The sequence below is a fragment of the Poecilia latipinna genome, unplaced genomic scaffold, assembly GCF_001443285.1.
Source record: "Poecilia latipinna isolate Pla-1442-1.1 unplaced genomic scaffold, P_latipinna-1.0 Scaffold969, whole genome shotgun sequence".
Taxonomy (NCBI): domain Eukaryota; kingdom Metazoa; phylum Chordata; class Actinopteri; order Cyprinodontiformes; family Poeciliidae; genus Poecilia; species Poecilia latipinna.
In genome coordinates this window covers 75,081-95,101 of record NW_015113585.1, presented here as the reverse complement: position 1 = coordinate 95,101, position 20,021 = coordinate 75,081, and the positions used below count along the sequence as shown (strand labels likewise).

Below are 20,021 nucleotides of genomic sequence, written 5' to 3'. Positions count from 1 at the left end.
AGCCATGAGGAGGTTGTGAGCCATATGGACAATATTTGGATGAGGTGCTGAGCGATTGCTTTGTTAACAAGCTGCGCGCTGAGGCTGTGCATCTTACTTTCACACGTGTGTGTCAAATTACCATGTCCAAAGAGCTTGCTTCAAATAATGCAGTGGAGTTTCCTGGACTCAGTGAATATCACCAAGAAAATCCCCTGAGAGAGAGAGATAGAGGAAAATAGAGTAGAGAAGGAGAGAGAGGGAAAGAAATCAATCCAACGTTAAAGAGTAAACCGACTGGCCCAGTCGCTGAAGGCTCTGCTCCTGACTGGAGTCAGACGGTTTTATTGACATTCCGTTTAGTGCAGCTCCATCTAGTGGATGCTTAACGTAACTCCATCCTCTACTGTAGCGTCTATTCTATGCGCCTTATAATGCGGTACGCCTTATATATGAAAAAAGTTTTAAAATAGGCCATTCGTTGAAGGTGCGCCTTATAGTGCGGAAAATATGGTAGATGAAATCATTTCTACAAATATGTGTGGAATCAGTGTAGAGATCTGTTTCCTCCAGAACTTTCTCACCTATCATGTTTGGTCATCCTCTAAAATTGTTGTGCAGTCGTAGTACACTTCTTGGTCGTCTTCAAGATGTTGATGTCTGCCCCTGTGGAATCAATTACCAGGCAGTAACCCTTCACCCGCTGAATGAGCAACAGTGCATGAAAGAGAGTTTATTGGCTGATTTGAAATCCCATAGCTACTGTAGAAATTATTCATTTCAAAAGAGAATCCCATAAAAGAGCTGGTTACAGAGCAGATCCACATGTCTTAACAATGAACAATGTTTCAGAAATTTCTCATTTTTTTCTTTCAGGTTTAAATGAGACAAGGAATTACCATTTAACTCTTTTCTTTCTCACTTTCTTGTGTTACGTTATAATCGTTCTTGTAAATGTTTGTGTTGTTCTGACTATAATCTTGAATAATGAGCTCCATGAACCAATGTATATTTTTCTCTGTGCTATTTGCATGAATGCTCTTTATGGAACAGCAGGTTTCTATCCTAAATTTCTGTCAGATCTGCTCTCTCCTGTTCATGTCATCTCTTATTCAGGCTGCCTTCTGCAGGCTCAGGTGTTGTACACCTTTGCCTGCAGTGATCTGTCCATCCTTGCCCTCATGGCGTATGACCGGTATCTGGCTATATGTCGACCACTGGAGTACCACTCTGTCATGTCGAAGCAGAGAGTCATCACTTTGGTTTGTCTTGCTTGGTCAATACCTTTCTGCATTATGGCTGTAAACACTATCCTTACATCTAGGTTAAAGCTATGCAGCCCATACATTAATCGAATTATCTGTTTGATCTGGAGCATTGTTATGCTTGCTTGTTTTCCATCTGAAACGACTGTTAACAGCGTAGTTGCATATATTACAATATTAATTTACGTACTTCACTTTTTGTTAATTGTGTGGTCCTATCTGTTTCTCATCAAAACTTGTGTTGGTTCTTTAGAAAACAGGAGGAAGTTCATGCAAACATGTGTGCCACATTTGATCTCCCTGTGCACTTTTTCTCTAACTCTCCTTTTTGATGTTATATATATTCGATTCGGCTCAAAAGATTTACCTCAAACGATTAAAAACTTCATTTGTATAGAATTTCTCATCATTCCTCCTATAATGAATCCACTTATTTATGGGTTGAAGTTGACTAAAATACGAAATAAAATTTTAAGTGTGGCCACTATGAAAATGAAATAATGCTTTTGTAAAAATAAAATAATAATAATAATAATAATAATAATAATAATAATAATAATAATAATAATAATAATAATAATAGTAATAATAATAAGTCTTACCATTTTTGATAAAGTAATGTCTTGCCACTTTTAATGGGTAAGTTGAAATCCCACAGCTACTGCCAGATTTCCTAAATTCAACAGAGAAGCAAGATTAGACATCGTCAGAGAGCTGATTAAGAAGCAGAGACACGTTTCTGAACCAAGATGAACAACGTTTTAACAATTTCAGTTATTTTTCTGTCAGGTTTAAATGAGATAAGATATATAGAGTAGCACAAAAAACTGAGAAAGAAAAGAGTAATCATCCTTGCAAATGTTTGTGTTGTTCTGATTATAATCTTAAATAATGATCTCCATGAACCAATGTATATTTTTCTCTGTGCTATTTGCATGAATTCCCTTTATGGAACAGCAGGTTTCTATCCTAAATTTCTGTCAGATCTGCTCTCTCCTGTTCATGTCATCTCTTATTCAGGCTGCCTTCTGTGGTACTCCTTTGCCTGCAGTGATCTGTCCATCCTTGCCCTCATGGCGTATGACCGGTATCTGGCTATATGTCGACCACTGGAGTACCACTCTGTCATGTCGAAGCAGAGAGTCATCACTGCAGCCTGTCTTGCCTGGCTAACACCATTTTGCTTTATTGCTGTAAACACTATCCTTACATCTAGGTTGAAGCTATGCAATCCGGATTTAAACAGAGTCATCTGTTTGAACTGGAGTATTGTTATGCTTGCTTGTTTTCCATCTGAAGCTACTCACAACAGCATAGCTGGATATTTCACAATAGCATTTGATGCACTTCACTTTTTGTTAATTGTGTGGTCCTACGTATTTCTCATAAAAGCCTGTGTAGGTTCCATAGAAAACAGGAGAAAGTTCATGCAAACGTGTGTGTCACATTTGATCTCCTTGTTCACTTTTTCATTTAGTCTCCTTTTTGTTGGAGAGTAATCAAAAGGAGATGGAGAGTATTTGATTTGGCTCAAAAGATTTATCTGAGACTTTTAAAAACTTTTTTTCCATAGAATTTCTTCTCATTCCTCCTATAATGAATCCACTTATTTATGGTTTCAAGTTGACAAAAATAAGAAAAAAAATTGTAAGTGTGGCTACTACGAAAATTAAATGACACTCCAGCAGTTTTTCACTTTGTAAAATTAAGTTTCTCACTGTTTTATGTTTTGTTTTGATAAAGTAACATTTTTTCTAGTAATTAATTAATGTTCTCACTGTTGTGCTTGTCCACAAGAGGTCCAACCTTGTTTTCTTTTTATTTTTATGTTTAAAATTTCACAAATGTTTTTCTTGCCTTTTGCTTTACTATATTTAGAAGTTCAAAAACTACAGTTGTGTATACAATTACATATACATAAAGTATAATCATATATCATAATTATAAGATGGCAGACATTTTCTATTTTACTGTACATTCTAGCTGTAGTTTTATCAGGTTTTTACCATACTCATTTCTATTGCTGTTGTTTATGCCAGTTGTTTGTATAAAATATAAATTTTAGTTTGTATTGATCTTGCTTGCATATTTATTTCTTTATTGATTTTTATTAGTAGTAATCTTAGTTTCCAAATTCTTATGTGGATTTTAAGAACCTATAATATCTTCTCATTGCCATTAATACAGTTGTGGTTCCTATAAGTCCTATAAGTCAGTCAACCTAACATATTATCATATCTTTACCACAATTTTTTTTAATTATTTTAGATTGTTTTTCATTGCCTGTTATTTTTATTTGTATTGTACTTTTTGTGTATAAAAAGTACTTTGTCAATAAAAGCCGACTGATTGATTTACTGTATAAATGAGAAATCAGTATATCTATCGCCTCATTATTGTCTCCTTATGGAACTTGCCTTACAGCCTGGAGAAAAACATACAAATATTTGTTTTATTTTTCATTTTTTTGATTATAAATTAAATAAAATATACATTATATTATTTTTGTACTATAGTATTTTTTAGTTTTTATTTTTTGGACTTTTTTTTAATTATTATTACTGCCAAAGCTTTTTAGACTATTCCTGTAAAAACCTGTGCAGTCTCCCCACCACCAGGCGGCGGTAATGTCTCGCCCCCTCCCCTGCAGCAGAAGAAGCGGGCCGACAGCAGCCTCTGAACACCGCAGTGCATGCTACCGCTCAGCCTGCTCCTCTGTTCGCCTTTCTTCCACAGCAGCGACGACACGGAGGAAAACAGACGTCCTGTCTGTGATTTTTATCCCAAACACAGGAGGACTGCCCGCGTCCTGACAACCCTGCTCGCTCCCCCCCTGTCTGCCCGCAGTGAGTATCCTGGTTTTTGGTGTCATTTCGGGGCTGCAGTGGATGGAACATGGTTCCGGTGGTGTTTATATAATATTAGGTTGGTAATCCTCTATAGCAGCGGCTCAAAATAACACGAATGATTCACATAAAACATGCTCGTCTCTTCATGTAGGCACCGCAAATGAGCGGGATATATTTACAGCTTGTTGAGGGATTTTAAGTCTATTATAATTACCAATATTCAGATTATTATTATTTTTATTATTGCACTCCCCCATTCCCTCCACCTCCCTCCAGTTCTGCTCTGTCAGAGCCTGGAAAGGTCCGCTCTGGAGACCGCATCGTGTTCAATTAACGGGGATATGGGAGCATTAAAGCGGTGCTGCCTTCAATGCCGCAGTGTGTGCGGGGATGCTCTGCAGGTATGACCCGAAAAAAGCCTCCTCTCTTTATAAGTCCTTGGAGGACAAAAAAAATAAATTAATTAATTAAAGTGTGAATACAGTGCAGGAATGTGGCAACGGCGCTTATTTTCAGACTGCGTTTTGTACGTAGTGTAATAACAGTTTTATTACTATATTGGTGTGATTTAATCAGATTATGGTGTCATTTATTCCTAGTTTCTCGTTCCAAGGAATAATTCCGAAATATTTAATCCACTTTGCCCTGTAAATGCAATTTTTGCAGATATTTTGGGAAATCATTTAAATGATCCAGTAACTCAGGTGACTCTGACCCAGAAGGACCTTTCTAATGACCCCTACTTGAAAGGACAAGCAACCTGTGAATTGTTAAACATCAGATTCTTTCTGTTAATATCTCATGGTCAGTTGTCAGCAACAGATTTTATTTTTTATCTACATTCTGTTGCTGAAGATTGACCAATTTTGGGAATTTTATTTCAGAAAAGCTTGCAGTTGTGAAGTATTCATGGACCAGTAACAAGGTAATAGGTATCGGTTTATTTCTTTTGGTAGTTTTTAGCATGTTGAAGTATTTTTATTGAACTATTATCACAAAAATACATAAAAAAATGACCATTAATCAAACCAAAGTACCTCTGAACACCCTCCATCTGGTAGATACTTTTGTTATTAGAGCCATATAACTTTATTTCCTTACATTTGGCTATGAGTAGGCTACTTAAATAAGTTCCTGGCTGTCACAATGAATATGAAAATAAATCGAAGCAGGGCTGGTATAAAATACCCCATAGGAGATAACTGCTTCTTATTATTGGAAAGAGTCAGGCATGAAACGTCCACGACTGCATAGGGGCAAAATGCCAAAGAGAAGAAATGATCACTGTCTGTTAAAGTATGTTTAAAAAGTATCATCACAAAGTGATCCATGTCGTGCAGCTCTTGTGTCCCCACAGATGTCTGGGAACGGAATAAAATGGCAAATGCACAAAATGACCATAAGTCACCAATAGATGGCGACAGTGTCAGAAAAAAACTAATAGGTTTCAAAATTCCTATAGAGGGAACATTCTTAGCACGGCTAAAGTCGTTTCAGGCACCTGATTCTCTTACAAAAATCTTGTTTTCTTTGACTTCATTCATAATTTCTTTTTAGTCGAAATTTTTTTTTTTATCACATCCTTGAAGTTTAAAGAGTCAGGACAATGTAAGATGAATGTGGAAAATCCCTTAAATGCGACTCCAGTATAGTTTCAATTTCTAGCAAAGAGAGGTCATATTTCACGTAACTTTGTGTATTTGCACTCAGAAAAATATGCTTTTTGTAGAAAACGCCCGACACACTTCACAGAGAATACAAGAGAGAAAAAATGTTGAATGCTCATCAGATCACTTCATCTGTTTACCTTTCAGTGAAATCCTTCATGCATGTGTTCCTCTGATATAATAATGAATTTAATCTTCCTTTCTGATCTCTTGCCTACATCTCAGCTGGATAGTTCAGCTGCTGATGTAGGTTACCGTGTAATGTTTGGCTTCCGCCAAGCCTGACTTATTTCTTATAATCTTTTCAAAGTGGTCTGTAATCTTGTAAAGTGGTCTTAAGCCATAAGTCTCCTGTTTTTCTGGAGATCTAACACTTTTGTTTGACATTTTTCCCTCTTTTTTGCTTCTGTCATCTTAAAGAAATTCAATTAGGCTTTAATGAAATGCTTAAGCTTACACACATCAGACCATTTAGCAAACAAACTACTGTTAAATTGGATGATTAGGAGTTTTAATACCATCTACTTGTCACTGATTTGCAGATTCATTCATTCCTTTAGGAACATAGAAAAATGCAAAGGATAATTAAAGTACTAAATTTGCACCATAAAAAAGTGAAAAAGTGATAAAAATCTGAAACCTCGTCAAATGGTAATGAAATATCAAAGAAAGTGAACAGAGTTTTCTCTGCTTTATATACTATTGATATCATCCATAAATTGCAAAAAACCCCGAAAAACAAATAAATACTTCCACACTTTCCCCCTCACTTACAAGAAAGACATTTTTTTGTGTTTGGACATATTTCTAGTCACTGCAGCTGCCATCCTTACCAAGATAAAATTATAATTAGCCTGCAACAAGTGGCATGTCTGTTAGGAAAGGTAGATCTAATTTAGAGAGAATGACATTCCACCTGATTTCATCACACTCCAGCTGCAAGTCGGGGAACCAGTGAGTCTGGCTGATTGTTATTATTATAACTTCAAGCTGATTTTCTTCCTATTTTATGCTTTCAAGTAATGTTCCGATGGCTTAATGAGATACAATCTGAAGAAATGCTGAATCTCATTCCAGCGCATACCTAGACCCAACCCTGATTGATCAGGTTTTTCTATGCCTCAGAAATTTATATGTCTATTGCTAGTTCTTTATTAAATATAAAGTTGTTAAGGCAGAATATAATGAAATGTGAGTTGAAGCCAAGACTTTTTACAGCACTATACCTGCTTATGTCTTTTCCGGAGCTGGATGCAAGATGGATTTATGTTGTAATTATTAGAAACTTTTAATGCGTCTTCCAGGAGGGTTCTGTGTTTATTAAAACTGCAAATATGGAAACATTTCTGGCTTTTTAAAGTGCATTTTGAAGACTAGCTCTCAAAAGGAGGCTTTTTTTTCCCTGACTATGAAGCTAAAAGTCCAGATTGCTTATTTGCTGAGTTAATTGAGTATTTAGCAGAAACTGGTTGCAACGGTCAGCTAAAACAGAGCACCGTCGAGGCAACCTTAGCAAAAACTGATCAAAGCTGACTGCACAAGACCTTACTCTATATTTTACAAAAAGACTGCTGCTCCTCTTGCTGAGGTGACACGTTTAAGAGAGGAGAAAACGGCTGAGATCACTCACTTGGGGTTTGGTGCCAAACTCAGCGATCAGCAGCGTTGGGTAAACGGACCCACGCAGCAAAAGAAAAGACTGCTAGTAAATTTTCAGTGAATGTCAGCGCACTCTGTCCATTCACTCTCCTGTATGTGAAACCCAGAGGGAGCACACAGGGTGGCCGTAACCTTCACACAACCCCATGTGGACATGGAAGTCTTTCTCATTGATCTATAGGTTCCCTGCTCTAACCCGTGGGCACTGTTGTGTAAACCCTGATGAGTGCACCACAGCTCGTCAGGAAAAGCTATAAAAAGCTTTTCCTGAGAATTTGCATGCTGACGGCAGCTGATAGGGATAAACATTTGAGCTAAAACTCAAAGGGCTCAGCGTCAGTTCTTGCAGACGGGGTTCCTTTGCAGCCTGAAAAAGCAAGGAATCTTTTTTACTATCCATCCCTCCGTTTGTGTTTTTGTCTGTTTTTCCCTCAAAGCACTTTGAATTACTCTGAAGTTGAGTGATCCATCCATCCATCCATCCATCCATCCATCCATCCATCCATCCATCCATCCATCCATCCATCCATCCATCCATCCATCCATCCATCCATTTTGTTTCAAACAGTAATTAAAAATGTTACTATAAATTAGTTGTGTGTTTCTGTGGAAGGATAATTCATCAATAAAGTGTGTACAAAATATCTTAGTTTAATACAAACCTCCATCAGGGAAAACCTACTAAAAGTTTATTTTTTTAACTTTCTGGTTACAATGACTGTAACAAAGCCTTTAGTCTAAATCTTAAAATAAGCTTTGATCATTTTTTCACCAGATCCCTAAAAGCTTTGATTCTGCCAAAGAGTGAGTTCAGATATTTGCAGGTTCTATGAATACCTGCAAAAGGCCACATTTGGACAATTTGTCCCTTTGGTTCGACAATTGACTGCACGGCTGATGAGCCGCTGTTTGCAAGTGAAATAATTGAATGGACAGGGTGGATAAAATGAAGTGGCTCTGCATTCCTTCTCTCTGGACGCCTTTCCTGAATATGTTTTCTTTTCCCGGCAGAACCTGCAAAAACACATTAGAGTCTCGTCTAATTGTAAAATTGGTTTGACAAAGTTAAATTAATCAGACTTCCCTCGGTGCGACAGTGATTCTCCTGTGTGTCGTGTACAATCTCATGAAGAGTGGTTGAAAGGAAGAAACGCTATCCGTCTGCTGGGAGATAAATTACTTTCCAGAATGTGCTGTAATTGCAGAGGGGATTTCCTTGTGGCGATTGAACATTGTTTCACTTATTTTGGGAGGAAAAGGATTTTAAAGTTGTTTGAAATGAATGTTTCCTCATAGTGAAACCTTATCTCGCCTTATGCCGACCTCTTTTCCTGAAAAACTCCAGGCTTCCTGTTTTCTTCCGTCTGAATCAGCTGTTGACTTAGATGAACAGCAGCGACAGTCTTGGTGTGTTTTACCAGACACAGTTCGTGTGACACTCAGCAGCTTCCATACATCTGATCTGCAGCTTTTTTCTGCTTCCATGTAAAAGTAAGGACAGTTTTTCTTAAGCATTGATGTTATACTTGTTGCCTTAAGAGACATGGCAGAAGGAACAATGTTGCAAAATTGAAAGCCTGTTAAAAAACAGTACACTCAATTCAATACGTTCCAGAGCTTTATTTAAATAGTTTTTGCTAAGCTTTAGTTGTCATTCAGGCGGTCTTTAACTGTAGAATACTTTCAAATTCAGTAAATCATCACCCTCCTGCCTTCTCCACAATCAATACTTGCTAATTGCACTAGTAGAAGTATGTTTTCTGATGTTTAATATGTCAGAAAGTGTTTATGAGGGTCTAGAAAACTTCATCTAAGCTGTTTCTTTGCCAAAACAACAGTTGCAATGATGACTGTTTGCAATGAATACAGAGCAAAGAGACGTCAACACTGCCGTCATCCCAACATTCACCGTGACGACATTTAGCATGTTTTCCTAATACCATGCTGCCCTACATGACGCTGTGCATCGTGTCGAGACTTTGGGCTCCTCTGTTCAGTAAACATTGATCCAGAAGTCTTTATGTTTATGTTTTTTGACAGGTGAACTTTATGTTTATGTTTTTTGACAGGTGTAACCGTCACCTGCTTTTATAGAGCAGGTGACGGTTACAGTTGATCGGATACTCAAGGGCATTTGATTAGCAGTATCTAGCATAGCAGGTTTTACCTGAACTATTTGCATTTTTTCCAAAACATCAACAAGCTTATTAAGTAAAAAGTTCTGCATGATGCAGTAGATTTAGCAAAACTTAAAGTTATAAATGCTAAGATTGTCTGCAACCTCCTCAAATAAATAAAATTTTTAAAGTGTGGCATGTGAAATGTAGAAAAGCATTTTAAATGTATAGAACATGGCTTACTGCTCAAACAGGCTGATGGCTGAATTCTCCAGCTGCTTGGCGTGAACACCAGCTCTGTTCATGGCTGACTGCTAACCTGACTCCACTTTAACAGGTAGCGCACCTGGCCGTCCGCATGCAGCCACATCATGCGTTTCTCCACCTCATGTTGGCTACACAACGATCTGCTCCACGTTTCTTATCTGATTTAAACTCTGCTTCTCTTTTTTTTAGATTACATTTACATCAGCTTTCCAGTTACTTCTCCACTACGACCTCTCTTAGCTGCATTTGTTAACATTTGAGTTGCCTGTTTTGCTACACTTTTGTTGCTAGTCTATTCTCTGAATATGAAGCCTCTTCTCTTTAATTTGAAATACTTCATATTGAAAGCCAAAGATGAATAGTATGTGTGAAAATAATGAGGAATAACAGTATATTTAGGATTTTTGTTCATAGCCACAAAAGGTTATGCTTTCAGTTTTGCCCAAATGAGTTCAGAAAAACATGAATTGAATTTGTAATACTATATAGTTTAATACTGCAAATATTGACTTTTTAAAAATAATTTGCACCGCCATGTTCATCTCGGTTACATGAAGGCTTGAATATTTTCTACAGCATGTTTTTGTAAAGCAGGACAGATGAGAGCTGCAAGGGTCTTTTTCAATCAAAGGGTGACTACAAAGTGAAATGGTTCTTTTTCAACAAATCCATCTGGAGTCATCAGCTGAACTGAACCTATCATTGCAATAAATGAACAAAATTCTACAAGCACTTTGTCAGTGTGACAATCTGAAAATGTTTGTTCTAAATGAGCTCCAGGTCTTTGCCTCTGAGAGAGAGAGAGGCCACACACGACCTTGATGGTTCACATCTTGCCAGATACGAATGACTGACATGATTGCTGCATAGCAGAAACTGGAATTGAAATTGATTTTGAATGTATTTGTACATGATAGAATGAGTTCAATCAATCACATAGCCTATGTGCAACACTTATATCACATAACGGTTGATTGGGGCAGCTGTTTCTAATTAGTATGACAGTAACGGATTCATAGAGACTGATGGAGGTGTAACTGGATGATGTAGAAAGCAGTGTCCTTCAAACAAGGTGCTTTTCCATAAAATGTCACAAGTTTTAATCTTGTTTAATTTTTCTTGTTATTCCTTGATCTTATGAACATCCAACCTTTAATTTGAATTCAGTGAATTCAGTTGGAAAGGATCAAATTTTGTTTGCTTTTTATACTTTGTACATCCACTATTTCCTTATTCCAAGCTCCAGTCATTTCACAAGGTTGTAGCTTACAGAGGGATCTGTGAGCGTTCTTCTTTGCATAATCCTTATTGACTAACAGGATGTTGTGTCTGGTAAACCATTTCTGATTTGGACGTATATTTTAAACCATCAATAAATGTTGCATGGCAACCTATTTGTACCATCCTCCTCATTAAGGATGGGGACAAGATAAACGTGTCCTCGTCCAGCTTTATCGTCATGGTTTAAATTTTAAATTGTTGCTCGGGCTGTGCACACATTTAGGCTTCTAGTCTTTTTTGATTTCTTCTGCCTATGAACATACTATATGTTTTTTTGGTCTTTATCATTTTGAAGAGTAATAAACTGGCTTCTGTGTTATGTCTTATTTGTATCCCACGGAGATAGAAAGTCTTGGATTACTCATTGAAATTGTCAATTTTTTTCCATTGCTTTGACTCTAAATCTTCTAGTGGTATGAATAATTTGGTTCTTAACAGTGTTTGAAATGTCCTCTTATCGCAACAAATGGGAAGAAAGTAGGTAAAATATATGCACCACAAGACAAAAGCAAATTACCTTTTGAAGATGTTTGTTGAAGCTGTCATTAACCATTATTATATTATCCATATACTGGCTGAGAGACTGTTTAGCTAATAAACATAAAAGCCAAGTAACAGTTTGCAAAAGCAGCCAAGAGAAGGGATTCTAATTGCTGAATACATGTTTTGTGTCATCATAAAATTAAAATGAAAGTGTTTGACCCTATTTGACCCTAAGTATTTGGTCATCGGTATATTTATGGGAAGTTTTCAACCTGAAGAACAGCAAAAATGAAGCACAAATTATAAAAAAAAGCTTTAGTTGCATTTATTTTATGGAAATTGTTAAGGTTTTTGAATGACAACATAAATATTAATGTGGGATTTTCCGTTATGCTGTTGTAATACAATCTGAATTTATTTTGAGGGTTTTTTATAACTTCTACTGGGGGTCCATAAAGTCTTGAGGGCACTGTATAATTTAGATCAGCATGAATGTGTTTGTACTGCGTGGTAGCTTTTATTGATTTGAATCGGAAACTTTTCTGCAGAGCCACTTGTAAGTAAAGAGTTGAGTGTATAAATTTATCTATGGTGTGTTGCACAGATATAATGATGACTTGCAGAACGCCGTGAGGCGAAAATCTCCTGTTGTGCCCTGGAATTCCTGATTGTGGTTGAATTTTGGCCTTTATATACTGCTAATGTACGACTAATATGCTTTATATGCGTCACTGTTCATATAAATTATAAAAGTAGATTTGTTTTTAGTTGAGCTCAGTGGGAAAAATAAAAAAACGTATAAGGTCTCATTTCATCCTCGAAGTCCTCTACCTTTTAGTCATTCCATTCTACACATCCTTTGCATTTCAAAAAAACAAACCGAATGTCTTGCATGTGCAGATCTGCCAATGCATCTACTATTTTTTTTTTCCCTTCTCTGATTCTCAAACACTTGGTATATGTGGAACACATGGGAATATGGCACTCTGTTTGATTCCTCACAAGTAGCTCTTGAAATAGGCTGTCAGTCAGCGTCAGAAATGAATTGTGTTTATGGATATTCAGAGTGAAAAGCCTGCTGCCGTAACGTAGAGGGAGAGCTCTGCTGTTTTATTGAAAAGATACAAGCAGTAATGTCATATTTTCATGTGATTCCTTTAAGTGAGATTCAGAAAATTCTGTATTATGTTGTACACATGAAAACTAGCAGAATAGGCCCTTTTATAGTTCAGGCTGTTGTCCAGATAAATAAGAAAGATCTGATTCTTGTTATTTCTACCTCATGCTCCCGGTGAGCTGAGCGCTTGGTATCCCAACCTGTGGAGAATGATTGTCAAGCACAAGAGAAAGATATCGAATCTGTGTGCATGGACTGGACATTTTTGTGGATGACAAATTCATGCGAACTGACAGTTCTGATTTTGACATTGCTTTTTCTCCCCAAGTCAAGGTGAGTTGTTTGGGGCTCGCTTTGAAAGGATGTCAGATGTCTTTACTCTCAGAAGCGGTCGCAGTTTCACACAGCGCAATGACCACCCTGTCCTGTTTCTGTCGCTGCAGTTTTATGCAGTATCCAACCCGATTCCGCCCACGTCGAGAGCATGGCGTCCGAAGTGGAGATCAAAGTGGGAATGATGTGTTTAGGAGGGATTTCTGGCCTTCAGTCAAATAATATTTCAAGATTCAGACTCTAATCTAAATATGAATCATATCAAATTTCCACACACAAACAGATTTTGCTCTAAAGTTATCGTAAAATTTGAAATTACTTATGTGGTGTAATCGAAAATACAAAAATAGACTGTTGTAAAGGTAAGCAATAAAACAATATAGACAGCACTGCAGTACATTAAGGAAAAAGCAATAGAATAGAATAAAGCTGAACTTCCTGGAGGAAATGTACTGATGCCTAAAGATCACCAGAATGAGTTCCAGAGTGTCTGTTGATGAAATGATAAATTAAAAAACTATACTTTTGCAAATTTGTTGTTGGTGCAGGAAGGTTGAGCTCCTTGGAAAAAGTAAATGGGAATTACCAATATACATCTTGGAACATTTAAAGGAAAACTGGCTTGTTGGGGTGTTTTGAAGTTTATAGTTCATTTTTATTCTTGGTACTAAATAACCACCTTAAACTCATTCATTACAATTTTTTTCCCCGAATTCTCCTGACTGCAAGTTGCTTCAGATAGAAGCTAACCACCGATTATTAAAATGAATCCACATAGGGAAGTTGGACATCCTGCTTTCTGTCATGCCAGCTTCAGATGATGAACAGCTGATCCTGGCCATGATGAGGGCATGCGGTCCACAGGGAGAAATAAAGTCAAACTGTGCAGTACGAAGCAAAAAAAAAAAGCCTGGATATTTTTAATTCATCCCTTCAACCCAGTGATGAGCAATCCTGACTAAATGACTGCTGGGGTTCAGAGTTTTAAGATTGGATTTGAACCTGACCCTGGCTTCCATGGCGTCCCCTACTTTGGCTGAAGGGGGTCCCTACATCAGTGCGGCACCGTCACCTCCCCTCTGCTGAATTATTTTGAGCGTGGAGCCGCGGGTGGTAGCCATTATTCATGCGGGCCCCATTAAAAATGCGACCCATCCGTGACTGCAACACGTACGGCGCTCTTTACTTCGGGGAAGACGGTAACCTTTAAAGGTGAGGTGTTGTGAGTGTGCACAGACAGCTGGAGGTGATCTGCAGGACTTTTCTTTTTTTAAAAGAAAAGTCCTTTCACTGGAGTTAAGTTCTATGTGAAAACAGAAGAAAGGACTAATGCACACGCCAGACAGGGTTAGCATCAGAGCGTGAATGTGACATTACAGTCAATGCCACACACCCACGCATGTTAGCACTACAAAGGGCAAGACGAGGCCTACATGCATCCACCGGGACTTCGGCCCGTCATAGTTCACCACACAAGTCCTGAGTAGAAAGGTTGTTGGGGATAACTGATAGATAAAAAAGTTTTTTCTGTTGAACAGAAAACAAGAAGTGCCCCCTTATTATGTAAGATATTCCAGCGCTTTACTGATGTGTTTATTTTGGAGGCTTGCACTGGATTGTGTCATAAAGCAGCGGAGAGAGCAGTCACAGCTTTTATGTCATGTGAATAAAATATCAGATACGCAGCAGATTCATGCTAAAACAAAGAGTAATTGGCTTGTGCATGACTCACAATGTTTATTTATGTTCTGTAACCTTTGCTGGTGTGATCGTGGCTGAATATTTATGCTCTCTCTGCTGTGCTTCACATTTTAGTTGTTGCACTCATTCATAGCTGCAGGCTTCTCATTTCAGCCACAACTTCGTGGCGACACTGGAGTCGATGGGTTGTATTTTATTCAGGCTTTTTGAGATTAGGAAGCATTTTATTCTAAAAGACGGACTGAGACTTTTTTATTCTCAATTTTTTTTTATCTTTATTTTCCAATTGCACTGCTGCTGAATGATATTAGAAAATCATGCTGCCGGGATATTTTTGTTAAATATAATACTCTTATAATATAATCCACATTTTCCTTCTTTTTCTGTTTTCTGTCTGTCACTCCAGTGCTTAAAGCTTTCTCTGCTGACCTCGGTAACTTGGGCGCATCGCCTGGGTCTGTTGTTGCTCCTTTGCGGGTCGTTATCCAACAGTATGAAGATTCTGCTGCGGGTCCCACAGTAACATTTTAACGTTTGTGGAGACTTCGTTTTGCATCTTGCTGTTTGCTGTAAGAGTAAATTTGCTTAGAAGGCCAGACATGGTTATACCACCAGGCTAAATGCCTGAGGTTTAATCGAGACAAACCTACAAAGTGCTGAATAGCAATGTGTTCATATTATGCTCCTGATGTGACACACCTGTTTTATTTTTGTAATTTTAAATGGGAACAAATGTGGGGAGGGGCGGTCTCATGAAACAGAGTCAATGTTAAATCTCTTTGTCTTTCATTTTATTTTATCATTTTATTTATCAGTTAAAACATCAGTATTTGGATACCAGTGGTATAAACTGTATTATAGTTAAGAAGAAATAACTATTTAAAAAAAAAAAACAACAACAAACTAAAATACATCTTATATCACACCATGTACTAGGATGAACTTGGATTTTTTTTTAACAGATACTAATGTTGTTTACTGTCAGTCCAGTAAAAATATTTGGAAAAGCAAATGTTTCACATCTCCAAAACATTTGAAAAGCAATCTGAGAGGATCCCCCTGTACTTCATTTTTCCCAGTTTCTTCTAGTCTCCCTGTCATTGTCTTTATGTAAGCATTCAGATCTCCTCTGGACCCACGCCAGAGCCGCGCTGCCTTGGGGTACACTCACAGTCGATCCCAGAGTCTGTGAAAAGTCACTCTGTGTTCTCCACCGCTCTCCTGGGCGTCCTGTTTGAACTTATGCTCAGGAACAGACAAAGGTTCTCATTATAACCCCCCTAAACCCGTTCCCTCCAAAATGAACTGTGTCATGATGTGACTGTATGTGTTTCACTGTGGATTAGGCTAAGTCCATTATTAATGCAGACCACATGGAGTAGCTGTGAAAACATATTTGCCCCTTTAAAAACTCTGCTGAGCTCCTTGGGCTCATGTTTTGACAAAACATACAGTTGGATAGTAAATCCGTTTCCCCCTTACAAAAGCTTCAAACTTTTATATTCACAATTTGTGTTTGGTTAAGTAATAAAAAAGTTGTTCTTTTAATTTTATTGGTAAGTTACAAAGTTGTCAACTTTTGCTACTCAAAGTTATCATTTGGCAACATCAAATGAAGACAATGAAACGGGTAAGAAAAGCCATTGTTCAATCAAGTCAATGAATTGGATTCACTAAATGGCAGATGTGAAGATTTCTTTAGGAGTTTTGAGGTTATCTGTAATTTTTTTTTTACAAAAATAATTACAATGTGATTTTTTTCAGCCACGATCATTTACCTCGATCGAATTTATTGGATTGAGAATAATTGAAGACTACGATAAGTAGTTGCAAAGCTGGTATAAGTACATCTCTAATAAAGCTTCGTCTGTCCCCTGTAGATATTGTCGCTCAATAAAGTTTGTCCTGATTGGTGAGTGAAGTTTTTACCTTTCCTAAAGTATGTATTAATCTGATGGAGATGTTAAAGTCACACTTAACTTGTTTTTGAGAAATGGGGGGTTGTCAGAAGCAGAGTGTAGCAGGTGCTGCCCGTCCATGGGGGCATATTTGTGTACTCTGCTCACTCAGTGGGAACATTTTAATTTGATCCCTTTGTTTCTATAAAACAGGTCAGGATTTGCTTTCCCCTCCAGGCTATTTGTGTCAGTGCTGAAGCAGAATTTGTTGAGGTGAGGCAGGATTGGATTGTTTTCAGAGAAAGCCATCAAAACTCTTACTTGGTGCAGAGTTTCTTTGAAACAAGGCTTTTCGCCTTATTAGTTCACTAAGCTGTCATTTAGGCTTCATTTTCACCGGGTAATAATTAGATTCCTATCTCGAAAAACACCATGCCATACTGGAGAAATCCTGCTTGGGTGACCGTATATCATTTTCTCAATGATTTCATTCTGTGAATAAATCTGAAAGCAATTAAGTAAATGTTTCAGTTGGTGAAAATTTGTTCAGTATGCACTGTGCATTTGCCACAGATAATGACTGTATTGTTTGTTGTCTGAAGTGGAAAATACACGCACATCACATAGGAATGTTCTGCTCTCTGACTTTGTACGCCTAAAAAGTTTGATTTCCCAAATGAAGTGATGGCAACTAAATTGAGATTTAAATCCACAAAAATTTAAATCTCTGTTTTTTTCCCTTTAAGACATGGTTTTATACAAATTTTGTCAAAGTTCTTTTGTTTAAAATGCTCAAGAACCTTTGAATAAGGAAAGGTTAAATGTTTCAAGTGTAAATCTCCACTTAAATGGTGTTTTCAGAGGCCAAACGGATATTATTTAGAAATGGGTTCCAGTGTGAGGAAGGTCTTTTTAAAAATAATACTATCATACTGCGAATAGGCACATTTTTTAGCACTATATACAGAACTGGTATAATTACAATAGTGTTTTGTGAACATTTTTGGTATTTAAATGTACAGTGGACCCCCTGCCTATTTGAGATTTAATATTCACGGATTAACCTATTCCTGGATTTTTCTGTGGAACATGACTCCAAATTATTCGCTAAACGCACTTGTTTGTATAACATGTCTAAAATATTTTTATAGAATGCAGCTTGGGTAGCAGAAATACTGAGGTGCATGCTATTGACTGACATTTGTAAAGTAGCCAATCCAGGAGCGCCATTTGTTGTCCTTGGTGCTGATTGGCTGTGCCCATAAAAGCAGAGGTAAGGAAGACTGTAGATGTTTGATCTGCTCTAATGCTACGATGGTTTTCACTGTTCCTATTAATTCACATCAAGGTATATTTGTTGTTAAATTTGTTGGATGAGAAATTATTATGAAATATCACAAGATCTTTTGTTTACACTGTGTGAATAAGTTAGATTTACGGGTTTTGCTTATAACAGTGTTTTTCCATACAAATATTTTTCCTATCTCTACTTAAATCCCTGCTGCTTCAATTCTGTGCATATGAACAATCCTGGTATAGTCTATATCTGAAAATTCTCCATATTCCCAAAGTGGTATTTGCTGATTTTGTTTAGTGTTTTGCTTCATTTTGCAGATTTCAGTAGCTCTAGTTTGAGATCTTATGTGCTATAAAGCCAGCAGTTCTCCCTCACTGTCATTTAGAGACTGGAAATCTGCAACAGCAGCATCCTCACTGCATGACATTTAGACACAGAGGTCATTTCTGGTAGCCACACTGGTGAATTTTACATGATTGATGTGACAGATTTATACGGACCTTAATGCAGAAACTTCTGTGAACTCATGTTTGCAGTCAAACATGTTTCTGGTTTCCTGGGATTCACAAACATGATATTGTTTAAGTTGAGTTTTCAGGTTCAGTGCTGCGGTTCTTCTCAGAGATTCTCAGCAGAGGATTGAAAACTGCAGAGAGAATGTTGCAGAAATTCTTGATTTTTATTTTTATTTTTGTTGGCTTTTTGTTCTGTTAATATTTCATATGTTGGTATTTCAGAGAAATCTGTGCAAGGACAAACGCAGGCAGGCTCTGTAGCACTCGCTCTTGTCTTTTTCTCTTCTCCTAGTGCTGCAGATTTTCTTCACATAACATTCCCTCTCGCTCAGACCGAGCGGTGACGAAATATGTGCCTAAATTTGGATATTCTGCTGTTGCAGGGCAGGTGTGAGCTTTCATCTTGCACTTTCTAAAAGTGCTCTACACGGTGCTGAGCTTTTCATTAGCAGCTCTCCCTGCCCCCCTCCAAGAATAAGGCTCAACTTTCCATCAACACCTTGAATTGCAATATGTAATAAAGGTCTTATGTCCTTTCGCACACAGCTTTTACAGCAAGTTTTTATCTCAAAACATCTCAAGGTGACTTGTAAGGGATTCAGTTGAACTGGTGTGCCCCAGGTTTTGTACAAATTCTTGGTATTCCTATTGATTGATGCATTGATCCTGTATTTTATTTATTTATTTTTTTCATAATTCTCAAGTCATTGAGTAGGTTTTGGACAGAAAACAGAGTGTAGGCCTGATTGGCCAGAGTATACTTTTCAATCTTTTTTCTAATTGAATCAGTCAAGCTATTTTGCTTAGTGCTTTCTCTAATGATGTCAGTGCAACACAACACTTCAAATTAAAATGTTCCTTTGCCTGTATCACTTCTTGTTCATTGACAGATGTGGGAAAAAACGTAAAGTGCTGGAATGATGATTGTTTGGCACCAACTTGTTGATATCAGGTTCCCCTAAACTAGTTTGGCAAGTTGGATATTTTCCCCTGTTGTTATGAGTGCACTAAATTATGACAATTGAATTAAATGAGCTGCTGCTTCAGAGCATTTATCAGCTTCTACTGGACAAATTTTAAAGCACATTTGTACAATCTCACGAGATATATTGGGGGGGGGGGGTGTAATTCTGGTGTTACGTGTTCGTTCAAGTTTATGTTCAGCAGAGCAGGATTGTAAGAATGTGCAAAGCTAAAAATACGCATTTGCAAGGGACACTGTCATTTTGTAACCCAGGCTGCTGACCTAAACTGACAAATTAGATTGGAAGTACACATGTCACTTCACCCATCCTTCAAACACATATTGCATTTTCGGTGTCAAAATAATAGCAAGAGCAAGGTTTAAAAATACTATATGAGGGACTCTGTGAGGATCCGTTTAACAATTTGGAATGATTTCTGTGAGATAACTGAACACTGATCACAAGCACTTGTAAAGTTGCTTTATTGATGCTGAAAAAGAATTGTTGCATGTAAGAATGGCTTTGTCACTTTTTCTGCCTGTGCAAACCGAGGCGCTGAGGAAAAAACTGTTGGGAAACACTGAACTAAACACCAGGGTTTCTGTCAATAAGCTGATTCCTCAGCATT

The 20,021-nt window shown here is 37.5% G+C and overlaps 1 protein-coding gene, 1 long non-coding RNA gene and 1 pseudogene across 2 annotated transcripts in view; all 3 read left to right on the top strand.

Annotated features, from left to right (window-relative positions):
- Nucleotides 1-815: 815 nt before the first annotated feature.
- LOC106958194 (olfactory receptor 1D2-like) lies at nt 816-1,745 on the top strand. Its single transcript, XM_015049977.1, has one exon. It carries the CDS (start codon nt 816-818, stop codon nt 1,743-1,745), a length of 930 nt encoding a protein of 309 aa, XP_014905463.1.
- A 248-nt stretch (nt 1,746-1,993) lies between these two features.
- LOC106958193 (olfactory receptor 2AT4-like) lies at nt 1,994-2,921 on the top strand (annotated as a pseudogene).
- A 960-nt stretch (nt 2,922-3,881) lies between these two features.
- Nucleotides 3,882-20,021, top strand: part of LOC106958201 (uncharacterized) — an 85,879-nt gene continuing 69,739 nt past the window's right edge. Inside the window, exon 1 of the long non-coding RNA XR_001427109.1 lies at nt 3,882-4,090. This is a non-coding gene — a long non-coding RNA (uncharacterized LOC106958201). The remainder of the gene's footprint in view (nt 4,091-20,021) is intronic.

What these genes read in the sequence shown, in the direction of transcription:
- LOC106958194 (XM_015049977.1), top strand. Translation starts at nt 816, where the DNA reads ATGAACAATGTTTCAGAAATTTCTCATTTTTTTCTTTCAGGTTTAAAT.